Below are 13,545 nucleotides of genomic sequence, written 5' to 3'. Positions count from 1 at the left end.
CTGATGCTACTGAAAGGTTTTGGTTTTTGATTATAGGACATGACTGAGCGTCGTGCAATACAACAGATATTTATATATATTACTAATTAACTCAAGAAAACTAGAAACAAGAACACCAAGCACAGGTTTATTTCTTCTACATTCTAGTACTTAAAAACCAACAAAAACAGTACGACTAAAGATTATTGGTTAACGCTTCTTGGACATTACTATATCTGCCAGTTCAGTGAAATTCTTGGAAGAGTTTCCTTTTGGTCCGATTGCCCTTTCTGCAAGTTCTTTAAGTGTTCTAATATTCTCTCTCATTTTCTTCCCTTTTTCCGTTGACAAAATTTGATCCAAACTCTCAATTACTCCATTTTTAGTGAGGAGTCCACCTTCTACTTTTAGTCCAATCTCCCAAACATCCTCTACCATCCGTCCATTTATCCTTTGATCCCCAAAAAATGGCCTGCAAATCATTGGTACCCCTCCCGTTATACTCTCTATAATTGAGTTCCAGCCGCAGTGTGTTATAAACACCCCAACTGCGTCATGTCCTAAAACCTCCATTTGGGGAGTCCATGGTACTACAGTTCCTTGAGATTTTGTTCTGTCCAGGAACCCATTCGGCAAATGCATCTTTGCATGGTCCTTAATAGACCATAGAAACGGTACCTTGCTAGCTTCTAGTGCCTCAGCTAGTGCTGCAAGTTCATGTGGCGGTGGTGTTACAACTGAACCAAAGCTTATATAAGCTACTGATGCTGGCTCTTGCTTGTCAAGCCACTCTATGCAGCCATATACGTCTGGTGCTGCTGGTGATGGTGACACTAAATTGAAAGGTCCAGTACTGAGAAATTTCTTGAATTTGGACTTCAAGTCATTAGTTGTTATGGGCTCTAGTTCTTCAAATGAGTTTAAGATGATGGCATCTGCTTTAGGTAACACTGTTGCCATCTTATGTAGCATTTGGGAAAAGAGTGATTCTAAGTTTCCGAAGAGTACTCCTTCTGGTAAATCACCAATTCGGATTTTTGACATTCCTGGAATTATTTTGAGGGTTTCATTTTTCCCTGATGCATTTAATATTATCCAAGAACAGATATAGTCAATATTTATTCCACAAGCAAATAAAAAGGGTAAATCACACTAGTCGATACTAGATGTAAATGTTTCTTTTTCTTTGATGTATGATTTATATTGTTCAACTTAAGTCTTGATTTCTAAATATTATATAACAAATTTTATTATATTAATTATATCTATCAAAGTAATTAATAAAAATATAACTTTTTTATAGAAGAAACATGTAGAGAAATAAAACTGAAACATTTCAGCATCCCGGGTCCCAACGGGGAAGAGGGTACATGATACGCAAAGCCAAACCATACCCACCCAGGGGCCGTTCCTAGTTATATATATATATATATATATATATATAGCAGGTCTTGATACTCTAATGATTTACTTCTTGCTTTCTTCCCTTCACTTCACTAACCACTACATAGATGCGGGAAATACATAAATATGTTCTGTACAGTTTTAAGTCTAAAAAGTGGTAAAGAATATTACCTTCAACTCCATAAGTTTGCCTAATAAGATCAGTGTAATAGTGAGCAGAAATTGATACAGGAGAGCCCACCCAATAAGCTATCCAAGGCACCTTCATCTCCTCAGCCATCTCTGCCGCAAACCAAAAGAATGCATCACTCACCAGACAGTTAATTTCCTTGCTCGTCTCTGCCACCACAGTGTCGATGCTCTTCCTGAAGCTTTCAGGAGCAGCGTTCATGAACAGCTCAATATCTTCCTGTGGCTTGCCAATGAACTTGTAGCCATCAGGAACACCGTCCCACAAGTCATGGATTTTGATATTTTGTTGCATGTTGTGTTTGTAAGAAGACAAGATGGACTTGTTGCAAACTGGTATGCAAAAGAAGGAGAAATGGGTTGTGGGAGAGCAAATTGCTAGTTTGTGGATGATGGAGAAGAGTGGAGCTACATGACTGCCAAAAGGGAACGCAAAGACCACAATATGGTGGTCAATGGTGGTTGGTGACATGGTAAGGCTATACGCTCAAGGCTATGGAAGTGGGGGGAGTAAAGAAGCTTGAGTGAAATTGGGTTTGTTGTATAGTGTGTCAATGTGTGTGTTACATTTATAAGAAAGAAAAACACATGCATGCAGATGCAGCATCTAAGTGATGGAAAGAGGGTTGGTTGACTGGATGGTTTGCAAGTGTGAGAGCCTCTTTATCCTACAAATTGCAAGTTGGCATTTGCCAACCCCCAAGTAAAGGTCAAGCCTCCAGGAAAGGCAAGTAGTGTTTACTACACCTAGCCACTACAACTAATTGCTTGCCAAACGAGACATATTCTTGCCTACCCACTAAACCAAACCAAACTAATAAGTGAAATGTATTAATTTATTTTAATTAATTCAATATATATTAATTATTTAATATTAAAATATAAATATATATATATATATATTATTTTATTATTTATCATGTGATGTTTATTAGAATATTTGTGTTTATGAAGAAAAAATTTCAAATATGTAGTTCAAATTTACCTCTATAGTTCCATTGATTGAACCGTCATCGTCGTCGTCGTCATCATCGACACATATATGCCCCTATAGTTCCTAAACTATACTTTTAAACACTTTGTCTAACATTTTCATTTTACATCATAATATAATATCCTCGTGTATTGAAGAGAAACTGGAGCTAAATAAATTTATCCAAAGTAAATACTGTTTGAGCTCGAGCTCAACTCATTTGAGTAATTTGATTCAAAATCATTTCATAATTAACTTGATTATAAGTTCGAACTCAAAATCATTTTCACAAACTTGAATTTTAATTTCAACTTAAACTCGTAGTTAGCTCGAACTCCAACTATATTTTTGAGCTCGAGGTTATCAAATATTTAGTTGTGCAGTCCAAAAAAATACTTTATGATTTTACACTTTCACATAAAAAAAAAACAAATATTTTTTTGTCTCTTTAAATATCTTTTAAGTAAATATTGTGTTTTTTCCTTTTTATATAATTTTACTTATATTTAACTTAAACTATTATTACATCATAATTTATATAAGTAAAATAATATTTAACAATATATCACAAAGCTCATATATACTAAAATTTTATTTAAAAAGATCATCTTTTAAGTCCGATTGAAGTTAGAAAACTATATATTTTAATTATTTTCATGATCATAAAATATTTAGGCGGATACTAAATTATTTAAGAATATTTATGGTATTAAAATTTGCCTCTATTAATATTAATAATATAAAGAAATATGATATGTACCTACAAAAGGTGTTAAAAAAATATAATATTTTTAGTAGAAAAATACATCTACCCCTCAAGTGGGAAAGCAAACTTTACCTAATACTTTTATTAACTATAGCTTATAAAATGTAATAGGTAAAGACAACTTGTAAAGAGAATGCCAATAAAAGAAATTGTTGAAATACTTAATTAAAAGGGCTAATTACAAAAATAATTATGACTTTTAGCATTAAACTGCATAGTAACTTAATAATAATAAACTAAAAGTAAGTATCTTTAATATGTTTAAATTTTTTTATGATTAAATTATGCTAATAAAATAAAATATACAAACAAGTAAAAGAGTATAAAATTTATTATTTTAATTCGACATTAAAACTAACTTGTGCTAAAAATAAAATTTTTCTGATTTGATAATATAATTAATTTTAGATGAATTTAATATCTAATAATAAATTGAAGAATCAAATTATAATTTTAAACTATCAATTTAGTCTTTTTGACTAACTCAGAAAGAAATAATAGTCAGTTCTATTAAATCTCAATGAGCTTTTTATAGCAACAAAATTGCAAAAACTGACTCATGTATTAGATCAAACTTGAAGGGATAAATAGTATTTAACCCTATTTTAAAATACCTCCATGCTGAGATGGATACAGATATATAGAGCATGTCAACAAAATTGATTTTAAATATTCTATTTAATCCTTATAATTTTTATGAGATATCTCTTTGCCTCCTCAATTTTTTATATTTTATAATTTTTTAAAGTATCTTTGTAACTGTCTTTTTTAATATTTCATCATTTTTATAAATATCTTTTTGATTCCTCCAAATTCTTTTTTACTATTGTATAATTTTCATAAAGTAACTTTTTAGTCTCTCTAAAATTTCAAAAAATATATTAGTTTGTTAGATTTATAAAGTTGAATGGGATAGCTTATAATCAAATTAAATGTTTCATTGTATATAATTAATATTAATAAAAACTAATAGATATATCATAAAATTTTCAAGAATTATATCCAATAAAGCAATTCAATTATGAAGATTAAAATATAAATAAAGCACTTAAATTTTTTATCTTGATTATTTTTGAAATTTGCAAGCACAAAAAAAAAAAAATTTAACAATTTCAATGTCATTATTAAAAAAAAAGTATTTGCTTTTATAAATAAATCTAAAAATATGTATTTTTAAATTTTTTGAAAGATTCAAATAAAATTTTTATATAAATTATATTAAATCTTTTTGAAGGATTAAAAAAATATTTACAAAATATAATTTTTTGAGGGATTAAAAAATATTTTATAAAATTTATAAAGATCAAATATAATATTTGACGTCAATTTTGTTGATGTAATCAACGCGCATAAATAGTTCGTGCTTCTATATTAGCACCAAAATGCTTAAAAATAATTAAATATATAAATTTTGATAGTTGAAAGATTTCTTTAAAAGTTTAAAAAGATGTTAGATTTTTTTTATATAAATTGAAATATCAATAAATACATACAGCCTAAGCTAATTTATAATCCAATTCTCGAGCTTTTAAAAACTAATTTATAAATATGATCACTACTTTATACAATAGTTAACTCATAAGTTAAAGATGAAGCGTATATTTATAAATTCGGGCTTAACTTATTTATTTATTAATTGAGCTCATAATCAAGCTCGAGTTCTACTCCGTCTACCTTAATAAACAAAGTTGAACAAGCATATATACTGAACTGAACATCACAGTTGATTCACAGCCCAAATCAAACGTATGCATTTGCATCAACTACCAAAGTTGTTAGAGCTATGGATTCTAACTAGAAAAGTTCATACAAATATAAAACTGATATCAAAAAATTAACACTTAATAGTTAATTAATTGTATAGCGTAGATGTCGTTATTACTTTAATAACAATTATTAATATAAAATAAATCAATAAAACATTAAATACAATTTTTGTTATTTTAAAATTAATTATTATATTTAAAAAATAATAATACTTCAAATCAAATGTATTTTCTAAAAATAATAATACTTCAAATCAAATGTATTTTCTAAAAACAACACATACATATTAGTCATCTTTTTGTAATAAATAGAGAGGGAAATCCACTGTATTTTTGTGTACGCTACGAAGAAGAAAATTGAATCAAAGATATAAAATTAAAGAGAAAAGAAAAAAAATTAAATTGCATTTAATTTAGAGAAAGGAAAGGTAATCGGGAAAGAAAAAATTGAATATTCTACGCCGAGGAAAGTCGTAAATCTTAAGCTAAAAGAGAACAAAATCAAGCAAACGTCACATCTATCTCTCTCTCTGTCTCTGTTTCTCTCTCAAATTTGTTAAAACTAATAGAAAAAGGAAATCCTTTTTTTTTTTTTCTAATTTACTTTCAATCACTTACATTTTGAAATCGATTCCTGTGTAGAACAAAAGAAAAAAGCTTTCGATTATTATTATTATTATTATTATCATCATCATAAGATCATATAATAGAGAGATCAAAATTCAAATTTCAAGACCAGAAAACTCTAAAAGAGCCGCAGAATTCGAAAGAAATCGGAAAAAGGAGCAATGGGTCAAGCCTTCCGCAAACTATTCGATACCTTCTTCGGCAACACTGAGATGCGAGTATGACTTCTTCTTTTTTCCAAAACTTTTTTAAGGCCGTATTATTTATTATTTGTAAGAGTAGATAATGTTACCCAGCTGGTTGTTTTGTTGTTTTTATATATTTTGACCATTGGACTACTGCTACTGTTGGTTTTACGTTCTTAATTTGGTTTTTATCTTGATGGGTTTCGGTGATTAAGTTTATTATACATATACAATTTGTGTGGTTTAAACTGAACATAAAAAGAGGGTGGATGTTTTTGTTGTTTCAAATTATGATTAATGGGCCAGTAGAATAGCAGTTTAGTTTGAGTTATTTTTCTCAAATTTGTAGAAAGCTGTTCTTTTTCTTATTCTGTTTCTTTTTGGTTATTCATATTTCATATCAGCATTTTTATACTTGAAAGTCTTAGAATTTTTTTCCTGGGTAACTTTTGTGTTAATATATTTACTTAGCAGAAGTAGCGACTAAAGCTGAAACACAATATGGGTACTTTCTTTTGTTACTTTCATTATTAATTGTGAAAAACAAATGTAGGCTCTTTTTCTTTGTGGTTTTTGATAGCATATCAAACGATTCTGTGCATCTCCTGTTACAATTTCTGACCTAGCTATCAAATTCGATGGATAACTTTTACTATTATGCTTGAGGATGTTCTAAATACTGCTGGTGGGTGCATTTTATGTCATCCCTAATGTTTTTGTGTATATTTAGCTATTAATGGAAGTTTTTTATCAAAGAGTTAGAAGGTTCTCTTTTATAGCAATTGAGAAAAGAAGGAAGGGTGGTAGGGCTATTAGTTATAGTAAACTTATAATAATGCACTCGTACAAATCTCTATCTTATTCTATCCATTCCGTCCATTATGCAAAAAGAATTAAATAGAGGAGCATAAGTGCTTGGAGATAGAATGTAAAATTATGGTATTTGTGGAAGGGGGTGACAAAGCAATAAAGTTATCATTGTAATCATTGTTGGTCTTTCCTTAATAGCCATTTTTGGGGGAGTTAAACAATTAAGGTGTAATTGGAAGTTTTTCATCAAATGCTGATTCTGGGTACCACTCCATTAGGAATTTATACCTTCACTAATGTCTAAATTCCGTAAAGATAGATATGAATTTCAGTCTTTTGGACATCCTTTAAAATATTGAGTGATCCACTTAGTATTTATTGAGGGTTTGCTGTTGCTATCTAATGTGTGAAATGGATGTAAGTCAATTATGTAAAGAAAATGTTAACACTCAAGAAATTTTGTTGTGCTATGTTGAACATCCTTTGGAGACTCCCCAAACTTTTACTACGCAGTAGTTTGCAGTCCTTTCCCTGCATGTGCTCTTTATTTATTAGTCTTTATTCCGTACGTGTATATGAATGGGCATGTGTATGCATACGTGTTTGTGCGTCCATAGGCACATGTGTATGTAAAGTTGTCATCTTAGGTTAAATACCAGCTGACCTACAGGAATAGATATCATGCATGAGAGTAAAGTACATATAAATCTGATTATGTTTCTTCTCCCATTTCACCTTGGTTTAGGGATGTACCTATAGAAAGTTTAAAGCTGCTAATTCCTTTTCAATATTTAACTCATGTGTATGTGTACACCTTCTCTTCTTTTCTCCTTAAATCTTACATATGCTTGATGTTTTATATGAATTTATGGAGAGAAAAACCTAATAATGTAGTGAAGAGGGAAGCAATAATTTGGAGAAAACGTATGACATAATTGAGCTGTCACTATCATGTATAGTAAGTGGTTTAGCTAGGCTAACTAGTGCTAGGCAGTGTGTATTATTGATCTTTTAATAGTCCTCAGACCATCCTTTATGCTCTAGTAAATGCATTTCACTAGTAGTGTATTATACCTTTGGTTCTCTTAATTGTTATCTTATCTGGAGTTGGCTTAGGTTGTGATGCTGGGGCTGGATGCAGCTGGTAAAACAACAATACTTTACAAACTTCACATTGGAGAAGTATTATCTACTGTCCCAACAATTGGTAGGTCAATTTACTTGTATGAAGCTCATATATAGGCTTTTTTCATCTTAACATTATTCTTGTCCTTTTGGTCGTATCTTATTCAGTTTGAAGTAATGCCTAGATGATAATCCCAAAGAAAGCAAAGATATTATTTTGAATATCCTTAAAACTTAAAAGATATTATATTTGATTATCCTTGAAACGAAACTTTAATGTTTTCTGTTCACTATAAGCATAGATTATGTTGCTCTTTTCCTCTTAAAAAATGAAATTTTATTTTGTAAAAGAAATGAAATTTATCTACAAATTTTAAAACTTTATTTTTAGATTTTATTAATTATCATATTTAATTTTATTAAAATTTCAATTATGTAATTATTTAATATAATAAAATAATTTAAATAAGTAATAAAAATTGGATAAAATATTTATTATTTAAATTATTTTTTACATTAATACTAGTACATTAACTGGCGATTTGTTCATTTCTTACAACATTCTTAAACTGGTGAGTGTGTGTATGTAGTTATGGTTATTAAATAAATAGTTAAGGTAGGGCATGTGAAGGAACTAAGCCTCTAATGCTTTATGGTTGGCAAGTGTGAGGCTAGCATACAAAACTTTGACACTTAAGGTGTTGTAATGTTATTTTTTGCGTGATATTACTTTGAAGTGTGTTTTTGAAGATTGCCTCTTAGAAGAAAATTATAATTATCCAACTCAAGGGATTGTTTATTATGAAATACTGTTATTCATGAAATTATGTCTTTCATGCCATGTTCTCTTGTTATGTTGACTAGGTGTCAAATTCTTTTGGCAATGTCCAATCTTTTTCTTATTCTGGTCACTTTATGCAAAGCATTTGACTTCTGTATTGCCTGGGTCCTATGGCCTAACCTTCGAACTTCTTGAAACTAATAGGTGGTCTCAAATGTTGATGTGTGCGGATATCATTTATTTTAGTGTAGATTTCTTCTCTCCCTATGTTATTCTCTGAAATTTGTGTGTCTTATTCATCTATTTCTTAAGTCAGTCATAATCCATTTGGATTTAAAGATGAAACCTTTAACTGTCCCAATTATGATTACTTAATTCTAGCTCTTCTGTGGACATAAATTGTTTAAATTTTTTTTTATCTGCTGAAGGGTTCAATGTGGAGAAAGTTCAGTATAAGAATGTGATGTTCACTGTCTGGGATGTTGGTGGACAAGAGAAATTAAGACCACTCTGGAGGCATTATTTTAATAATACAGATGGACTGGTAATAATTACTTCCTGTTTTTCTTCCATTGCTTTTTGTTCTTGCAATTGTTTCTTGTTTTAACAATTTAGTTTTATTTTCTTATTATGTTTTTTATTTATAGTGTTCGTGCAAGTTTTCATGAGCTTTTATATCGAAGCGTAAGGGGTATATTGTGCTATGATTGTGCTTTCATCCTTATGAAGTTTCTGATGCATCAATGATTATGTTGATACAGATCTATGTAGTTGATTCCTTAGATCGGGAGAGAATTGGAAGAGCAAAAGCAGAGTTTCAGGTTGTATACTAATAAAGGTTTTCTGACTGTGCAACATTTTTGTCAAAAACAGTTTCTAAATTGAAAGGCTTATTTTCTTTCAGGCTATTATCAAAGATCCATTTATGCTCAACAGTGTCCTCCTGGTCTTTGCTAACAAACAGGACATGGTATGTTATCTACTTCTTTGCAGGTCAATGATAAAATCAGTAGAAAAGCAGGATCCTTAAATGAGACCACGCCAATGTGTCTTTACTTGTGGTAATAATGGTAACTTTAATGTGAAAACTGGTGCTGTTAGAAATTTAAAGTTGGCTCAGTATTCTTTTAAAAAAGGAATGATATGCCTGCTTTTTGATATAGAGAAACAAGTGGGGTAGCAATCCACTAAATTACATAATTGCAAACATATGCAACCCATTAATTTCACATTGCAACTTCTGTCTGCAACTGTTTCCGTCTCTATGTAGCCTTTTGAACACATGATCTCTGTTATTTAGGCATAGACTAAAAAACAAATACTACGCAGTTGCCCTTTGGTAAATGAGTCCTTGCTTTTGTGTGAAAGTTGTTTATGAAGTATTGCTCTTTAGAAAGGAGCAATAACACCTGTTTTTGTTTTAAAGAAAGGAGCAATGACACCGATGGAAGTATGCGAAGGATTAGGTCTTTTTGAACTGAAGAACAGAAAATGGCACATACAAGGGACTTGCGCACTGCGGGGAGATGGGCTGTACGAGGGGTTGGACTGGTTGGCTTCAACTTTGAAAGAAATGAGAGCTGCTGGATACTCTTCAGTAGGCACCTCATCATTCTAATTTTACAGGTTAATCACCTATTCCTTTCTGTTCTCTTTTTTTAACAAAAAAAGAAAAGATACCTTTCTTTTGATATTCTTGAAAGGGGGAAAAGGACTGCCGCCAGGAATTGAAAATCCATCACAGAATAGCATACTGGTTGTCTTAAATTTTTACCAACCTCTTTCTTTTCTTGTTTTTTGCAGGTTCCTTGAAAACGCGAGGTTTTATGTAGATTAAGTCAGAGGGTTGGCCTATGTTTTCTGGGGAAGTTCTTAATTGTAATCAAATGTTTATCTTTATGGGTTGTCTAAAAGCAAATGCAGTCTATTAGGGTTCTTACATTTGACTATAGTTGTTTCTCAGAAGAATACTTCCAACAGCAATGATGTATATTGAGGTGGTGATGAGACCTTGTCATTGATAAAATAGGGTAAAATGGATAGTGGGAATCTATAATTTACTTTAGATGTCCCTTTACATAAAAGGCAAATAACAGTGAATCTGATTTTTCTCCTCGTATTTTAAAAATTACTCGCACGCAGAGAAATCTTTAGATGTGAAGATTGTGTGTATATCTATGGACCAATTTGGCTTTGCAGGGGTGACCAAAATCGAACCCAAATTGAAAAATCAAACTTCTGTTAGGTTTGGCTATTTTTAAAGTTCAATTCGTTTAAAAATTGACAAATTGAATAATATTTCAGTTGGGCTTTTGATAAAATATTTCAATATTAATTGAACCAACTGAAATTTATATAAACAGAAATAATCAATATATTTCACTATAAAATTAAAGTTATATATATATATATATATATGAATATATTTTTCTGTCATTGTTGATGTTAAATAAATTATGTATATTTATTTAATTATGAATATATATAATTTAAATTACAAAAAAATAGAAACATAAGAATCCCAAAATGATTAGCTAAACTAAACTGAATTGTCTTAGTTTGATTTTATCATATTTTATATCTCGATTCGGTTCAGTTGATAAAATCAGAAAATTTGATTATTCAATTCTTGGTTAAAATTAAATCAAGCCGACCGTTGCTCACTCTTGCCTTTGCTTGCTTTTAAAACTTTCAGTTTTGAATTCTTTTGCTTTTGCTTTTGGAAAAATTCTGAATATCGGTTTAGATGGAAGGGTTTTATAAAATTTATGGATTTAATTTAAATTTATTATTTATCAAGTAAAATAATAGTCTAAATCAATAAAATTTTAAAAAAATTATCATCCTTCAAGTTATTTATTTTTAATTTTTCTGTTTAAAATGTTGAATTTCAAAATTTATTATTTTAAAAGAATAATAGATTGTTATAATATTTTTTTATTCAAATATTATTCCTAATAAATTTATTATTCCATACAATATTTAAATTTTATATATTTTATATTCAAAAGTAGCTAAAAGAAAATAATAGAAATAAAAACCAAAAAGTAGGTGAGGAAAAAACAATGCTAGGTTAAGCGACATGTGCTTACTAGCAATTTGCTAATGCTATGATTATTTTATTTATTTTATATTTTATATTTTTATTATATATTATATAGTTTACTTTATAATAATATTAGTGTAAAATATGAGTTTTATTTTTATCTTTATGATACTTTTATTTATATATATATTAGTCTCTTATATAAAATTATATAATATTATCATTGTAAAGTTTTTATATTTATTATATACTAAAACAAATAAATATGAGAAGTATATATATTTTTTATCTTTAATTTTGTAACTATTTCATTGTACTAATAAGTTATTATACGTCTATATAATAATAATTTTTTAAAAATCATATTGTTAGAATACTTGTTATTTTATTATTATTATTATTATTACTATTATTACATTTTAATATCACGTATATATAGATTGAAACTTTTTTTTAATTTTTATATTTGATCAATAAATTTTTAAACGTGTTACAAATTTCTTTTAACTATTTTTATGAATAAATTTAGAATTTCTATTATTTTTTGTTTTTATATGTATGAATATAAATTTATATTTTATTAGAAAGATAATGAGATTTATTATTAATATGTAGCAACTAAGATAAGTATTATACTTATTATAATTATTTTTTAAGAATATAATAATTTTATATTTAAATAAGTCATAAATTTTTACTATATTCATTATTAGTATTTTAGATCACATCTAATTTATTTATAAATATTATAATTAAGATTTTTATAAATATGCCATATATTATTTTCTCATTAAAAAATAACATGATATGACTTTATAAAATTTTACCACGTGGAGTTTCATGGAAAAACTTAACTTTCTATATATATATTCCAACAATTTACTCATGCTATTGGATGATTATTTTATTTATTTTATACTCAATTTTTTTATTTTATATAATGTATATAATTTAATTTATAATAATATTAGTATAAATATAAGTTTAAACTTTATCTTTATGATATTTCTATACATTTATATTAGTTATTTATAAAATTCATATGAAATAGTCTTGTGAAATTTTTATATTTATTATATGCTAAGGTAAATAACATGAGAAGTATATGTATTTGATATTTTTAATTTTGTATATATTTAATTGCATTAATAAGTTATTATATGTTCATATAATAATTATTTTAAAAATTAGAGTGTTAGGGTTATTACTATTTATTTTTTATTATATTTTAATATCACATACATATAAATTGAAATTTTTTTTTCTAATTTTTATATTCGACTAATAAGTTTTTAAACGTATCACAATTTTCTTTTAACTATTTTTATGACCAAATTTAAAAATTTTATTATTTTTTATTTTACATGTATGAATATAAATTTATATTTTATGAGAAAAATAATAAGATTTATTATTAATATGTAGTAGCTATAATAATTATTATACTTATTGTAATTATCTTTTAAAAATATAATAGTCTTATTTTTAAATAAGTTATAATTTTTTACCATATTCTTATTAATATTTAATATCACATTTAATTTTCTGTAAATATTATAATTAATAATTTTATAAATATGTCACTTACAAAATTTTCCACGTAGAGTCTCATTGAAAGACTCGGCGAACTTCTTAATTCTAGATGCTCTCTTTTGAAGTATAAAATAAAATATTTGTTCAATTAATCTTGATCTATGGTCTTTCAGATCAACTCTATTGATTATGCTTAAGCCAATCAATAAGCTCTCGTAGCTCAGTTGGTTAGAGCACCCGTTTAGTAAGCGGGAGGTCTTGAGTTCGACTCTCAACGAGAGCAATGCAGAATATCAATAACCAACAATTTTATTTTCTTTCTTCACAGAATTTCATCAGGACCTTTGTAAACCATCCAAAA

At 28.0% G+C, this 13,545-nt stretch overlaps 2 protein-coding genes and 1 non-coding gene across 4 annotated transcripts; 2 read left to right on the top strand and 1 right to left on the bottom strand.

Annotated features, from left to right (window-relative positions):
• Window positions 1–7: 7 nt before the first annotated feature.
• On the bottom strand, window positions 8–2,131 carry LOC8283075 (anthocyanidin 3-O-glucosyltransferase 7). The gene is made up of 2 exons (XM_002519971.4): window positions 1,555–2,131; window positions 8–1,055 (listed from the first exon to the last, which is right to left on the bottom strand). The coding sequence occupies exons 1-2, from the start codon at window positions 2,042–2,044 to the stop codon at window positions 190–192; spliced, it is 1,356 nt and encodes a 451-aa protein (XP_002520017.1). The 5' UTR covers window positions 2,045–2,131; the 3' UTR covers window positions 8–189.
• A 3,368-nt stretch (window positions 2,132–5,499) lies between these two features.
• On the top strand, window positions 5,500–10,724 carry LOC8280526 (ADP-ribosylation factor 1-like 2). 2 transcript variants are annotated; one of them, XM_048370036.1, is made up of 7 exons: window positions 5,500–5,922; window positions 7,816–7,906; window positions 9,034–9,149; window positions 9,367–9,426; window positions 9,510–9,575; window positions 9,999–10,231; window positions 10,409–10,724. In XM_048370036.1, the coding sequence occupies exons 1-6, from the start codon at window positions 5,866–5,868 to the stop codon at window positions 10,221–10,223; spliced, it is 615 nt and encodes a 204-aa protein (XP_048225993.1). In that variant the 5' UTR covers window positions 5,500–5,865; the 3' UTR covers window positions 10,224–10,231; window positions 10,409–10,724. The 2 variants fall into 2 exon arrangements, with proteins under 2 accessions (XP_048225993.1, XP_002520016.1); XM_002519970.4 differs by having other exon boundaries at window positions 5,511–5,922; window positions 10,032–10,231.
• A 2,669-nt stretch (window positions 10,725–13,393) lies between these two features.
• Window positions 13,394–13,467, top strand: TRNAT-AGU. The gene has a single exon. It is a non-coding gene; the product is annotated as a tRNA-Thr (tRNA).
• Window positions 13,468–13,545: the final 78 nt, after the last annotated feature.

The sequence above is a fragment of the Ricinus communis genome, chromosome 10 (assembly GCF_019578655.1).
Source record: "Ricinus communis isolate WT05 ecotype wild-type chromosome 10, ASM1957865v1, whole genome shotgun sequence".
Lineage (NCBI taxonomy): Eukaryota > Viridiplantae > Streptophyta > Magnoliopsida > Malpighiales > Euphorbiaceae > Ricinus > Ricinus communis.
The sequence above is the reverse complement of the archived record's forward strand: the minus strand, read 5'-3'. Positions and strand labels throughout refer to the sequence as shown.

What these genes read in the sequence shown, in the direction of transcription:
- LOC8283075 (XM_002519971.4), bottom strand. Translation starts at nt 2,044, where the DNA reads ATGTCACCAACCACCATTGACCACCATATTGTGGTCTTTGCGTTCCCT. An exon ending in GCAAACTTATGGAGTTGAAG is followed by an intron (nt 1,056 to 1,554) that starts GTAATATTCTTT and finishes TAAATGCATCAG; the next exon opens with GGAAAAATGAAACCCTCAAA.
- LOC8280526 (XM_048370036.1), top strand. Translation starts at nt 5,866, where the DNA reads ATGGGTCAAGCCTTCCGCAAACTATTCGATACCTTCTTCGGCAACACT. An exon ending in ATCTACTGTCCCAACAATTG is followed by an intron (nt 7,907 to 9,033) that starts GTAGGTCAATTT and finishes TATCTGCTGAAG; the next exon opens with GGTTCAATGTGGAGAAAGTT. An exon ending in TTAATAATACAGATGGACTG is followed by an intron (nt 9,150 to 9,366) that starts GTAATAATTACT and finishes ATGTTGATACAG; the next exon opens with ATCTATGTAGTTGATTCCTT.